Here is a 2,925-nt window from a genome sequence, read left to right on the forward strand (position 1 = left end):
ACGGAACAGTGGAACATGGTAGATCAAGACGGGTATACCTGTGAACACGGAACAGTGGAACATGGTAGATCAAGACGGGTATACCTGTGAACACAGAACAGTGGTACATGGTAGATCAAGACGGGTATACCTATGAGCACAGAACAGTGGTACATGGTAGATCAAGACGAAGGGAGGAAGTCTTCTATGTGGTGGGAGGGTAAGAAGGTAGGTCTAGTAAACACTATTACCTACATCCGAAAAAAATAAGAAAAGCAAATGCTTACACGACTCGCCTTCGTCATGTCCCATTCCAGTGGAACCCCCCTATTTGGACCCCCATACATCAATGTGTTTATATGTGTTGCAACTTGTTTGAACATACACACATTATTGTTTTTATTTTTCGTTTCGTTATTTTTCGTTTGTTCTAGATATGCAAATGCAGCTGTAAAAACCAACAACAACAACAACAACAACAACAACAACAACAACAACAACAAAACCAACAACGTCATTGTCATAAGAAATTCCAAAAAGCATGCAGGAGAGTTCACCACCGACGAGTCGCTCAAGTAATGATGACGTCACAACAGAGTCCACGACACAAGCATTGGACTCATTATACAATGTCAATGAATTCCTGAATCAGAAAAACGCGGAGAATTTGTCCCACTTAATACCCACCATAGTTTTCATTGTCGTGTTGATGATAGTGGGCATAGTGGGAAACAGTGTTGTCTTCACTGTGTACTACAAGAGGTTCAAACCCAGCGTTACGAGAACGTACATTCTGGCCATGAATGTCTGTGCTTTTCTTATCAACGTCGTGAGCATTCCTTTGAAACTAGTGGAGATATGTATGCAAAATACATTTGACTCTGAGTGGGGTTGCAAGACATCTAGAATTCTCAGGCATTTCCTAATCACGTTCTCTACTTTCATATTGGTTGCTGTGTCCGTCGACAGATATAACGTGATGTGTAGCGTTCGTCACAGCTTGCAGTATTCTTTAGAACGTGCCTACGTCTACATGCTACTCTGCGCCGTTGTTTCGTTAATTTTGTCGGTGCCCTATGGTGTGATTACTGGTAATACCAAGACAATTTTCGCAGACTCCAACATTACTGGAGTTGGGTGTGGTTCAAGTGACGAATACAAGGGTTCTACTACCGCCAGTGTTTATGACGTCACGATCGGTATTGTGTATGTGCTGTGTGTCGTCACCATGAGCGTGTCGTACGGTAGAATAGTGCTTCATCTGTGGCGTCACCAGAAACTCATTACCGCAAGAGGAATCACACAAAGAAAAGTTACATGGTCGGATTATTTAAGATCAGTCACCAGCGACAAAATTTGGTCACGTAATGCTGAAGCATTTAGCTCGGGTCGTCCGCTGTTAAATAAGGCAAACCACGATAGTACATCGGTGAACAAAGAACAAGCAATACCCATCTCCGAAACAGACATTACCACATCTCTGTCCCAAGCTGAAAAAACGTTCTGCCATGTTGAAGAACCTAGATCGGTTCTTCAAACGGCGAACGAAGAACAAGCAATACCCATCTCCGAAACAGACATTACCACATCTCTGTCCCAAGCTGAAAAAACGTTCTGCCATGTTGAAGAACCTAGATCGGTTCTTCAAACGGCGAACGAAGAACAAGCAATACCCATCTCCGAAACAGACATTACCACATCTCTGTCCCAAGCTGAAAAAACGTTCTGCCATGTTGAAGAACCTAGATCGGTTCTTCAAACGGCGAACGAAGAACAAGCAATACCCATCTCCGAAACAGACATTACCACATCTCTGTCCCAAGCTGAAAAAACTGTATGCCATGTTGAAGAACCTAGCTCGACCCGTCTGTCTTTAAAGCAGGCAAAACCGAATGATGAAGCAGTGAACGAAGAACAAGAAATACCTTGCTCCGCAACAGACATTTGCACATCTCTCTCCCAACCTGAGCCAACTTTATGCCATGTTGAAGAATTTCGGTTGACGGTTCATCTGGCGGTGAACGAAGAACAAGCAAGCGTATCAGACATTACCACAGCTCTCCCCCAATTTGAACACAGTTTCAACCAGCAGGTGACAATTCAAAGCACAGAGGTCAGACGACACGTCAGGAGTATTCCCTCACGCACAACTTTCATGATGGTCGTTCTTACCGTGCTGTTCGTTCTGAATTACATCCCTTACCTCTACATAAAAAACATTTACGATAAGGTAATCTCAAACGAGATATTGACGCGGGATAACAACCCGAACTGGCGCATGATTGCTCTGCATTCCGTTTACGTCAACAGCGCTGTCAGCCCTCTTGTGTTTAGTTTCTGTTCAAACAGATTTCGCTATGAGTTTTGCAATCTATTTCGCGGCAAAAATATGTAAATTTCAACGAAGGTTTCCTTGGACTTTTGTATTATTGACACTATGCAGCAAAATAAATTGCAAACCTTATGCAACCGATGGTATTGAAGAAAAGCGAACACATAAACAAAACTAAAATGTGTGTGTCTGTGTAGGGGGAGGGGGGGCGTGGGGGAGGGGGTGGGGGCATTTTAAGGGGTTAGGCTATACTTGAATATAGTGTGGTACTGAAAAAAAGGAAAAAGCCCGACCTACAAAACGTTAGCATTTTGCAATAGATTTTAGTTTTGCTTAGCACGATTATAATAGCAATTTTAAGTGCCGAGACATTTAAAGTTGTTTGACCCACCTGAGTAGTTTGCTAGTCTTAGTATTCATCCGTGCCCGGCCTTCCGTGGCCAAAAACCTTAAAGGTGGTCGTCTACATTTTGACTTTTTTCCAATAATCTTATGGTTAGATTTCGCTAAAAAGTTATTTCAGATGATGAATGAACCATGGGGCAAAAAGTTACAGAATTTTTTTTATATGTAAACAAAGTTTTTATTTTTTGGGACCGTGACTCACGCTTCCA

General features: G+C 42.5%; 1 protein-coding gene across 1 annotated transcript; it reads left to right on the forward strand.

The window, feature by feature from the left end:
- Positions 1 to 422: 422 nt before the first annotated feature.
- LOC138980863 (uncharacterized) lies at positions 423 to 2,443 on the forward strand. Its single transcript, XM_070353738.1, has one exon. It carries the CDS (start codon positions 521 to 523, stop codon positions 2,372 to 2,374), a length of 1,854 nt encoding a protein of 617 aa, XP_070209839.1. The 5' UTR covers positions 423 to 520; the 3' UTR covers positions 2,375 to 2,443.
- Positions 2,444 to 2,925: the final 482 nt, after the last annotated feature.

Source organism: Littorina saxatilis, linkage group LG11 (assembly GCF_037325665.1).
Source record: "Littorina saxatilis isolate snail1 linkage group LG11, US_GU_Lsax_2.0, whole genome shotgun sequence".
NCBI lineage: Eukaryota > Metazoa > Mollusca > Gastropoda > Littorinimorpha > Littorinidae > Littorina > Littorina saxatilis.

Excerpts from the sequence above, each read along its gene's own strand:
- LOC138980863 (XM_070353738.1), top strand. The coding sequence starts at position 521 with ATGCAGGAGAGTTCACCACCGACGAGTCGCTCAAGTAATGATGACGTC.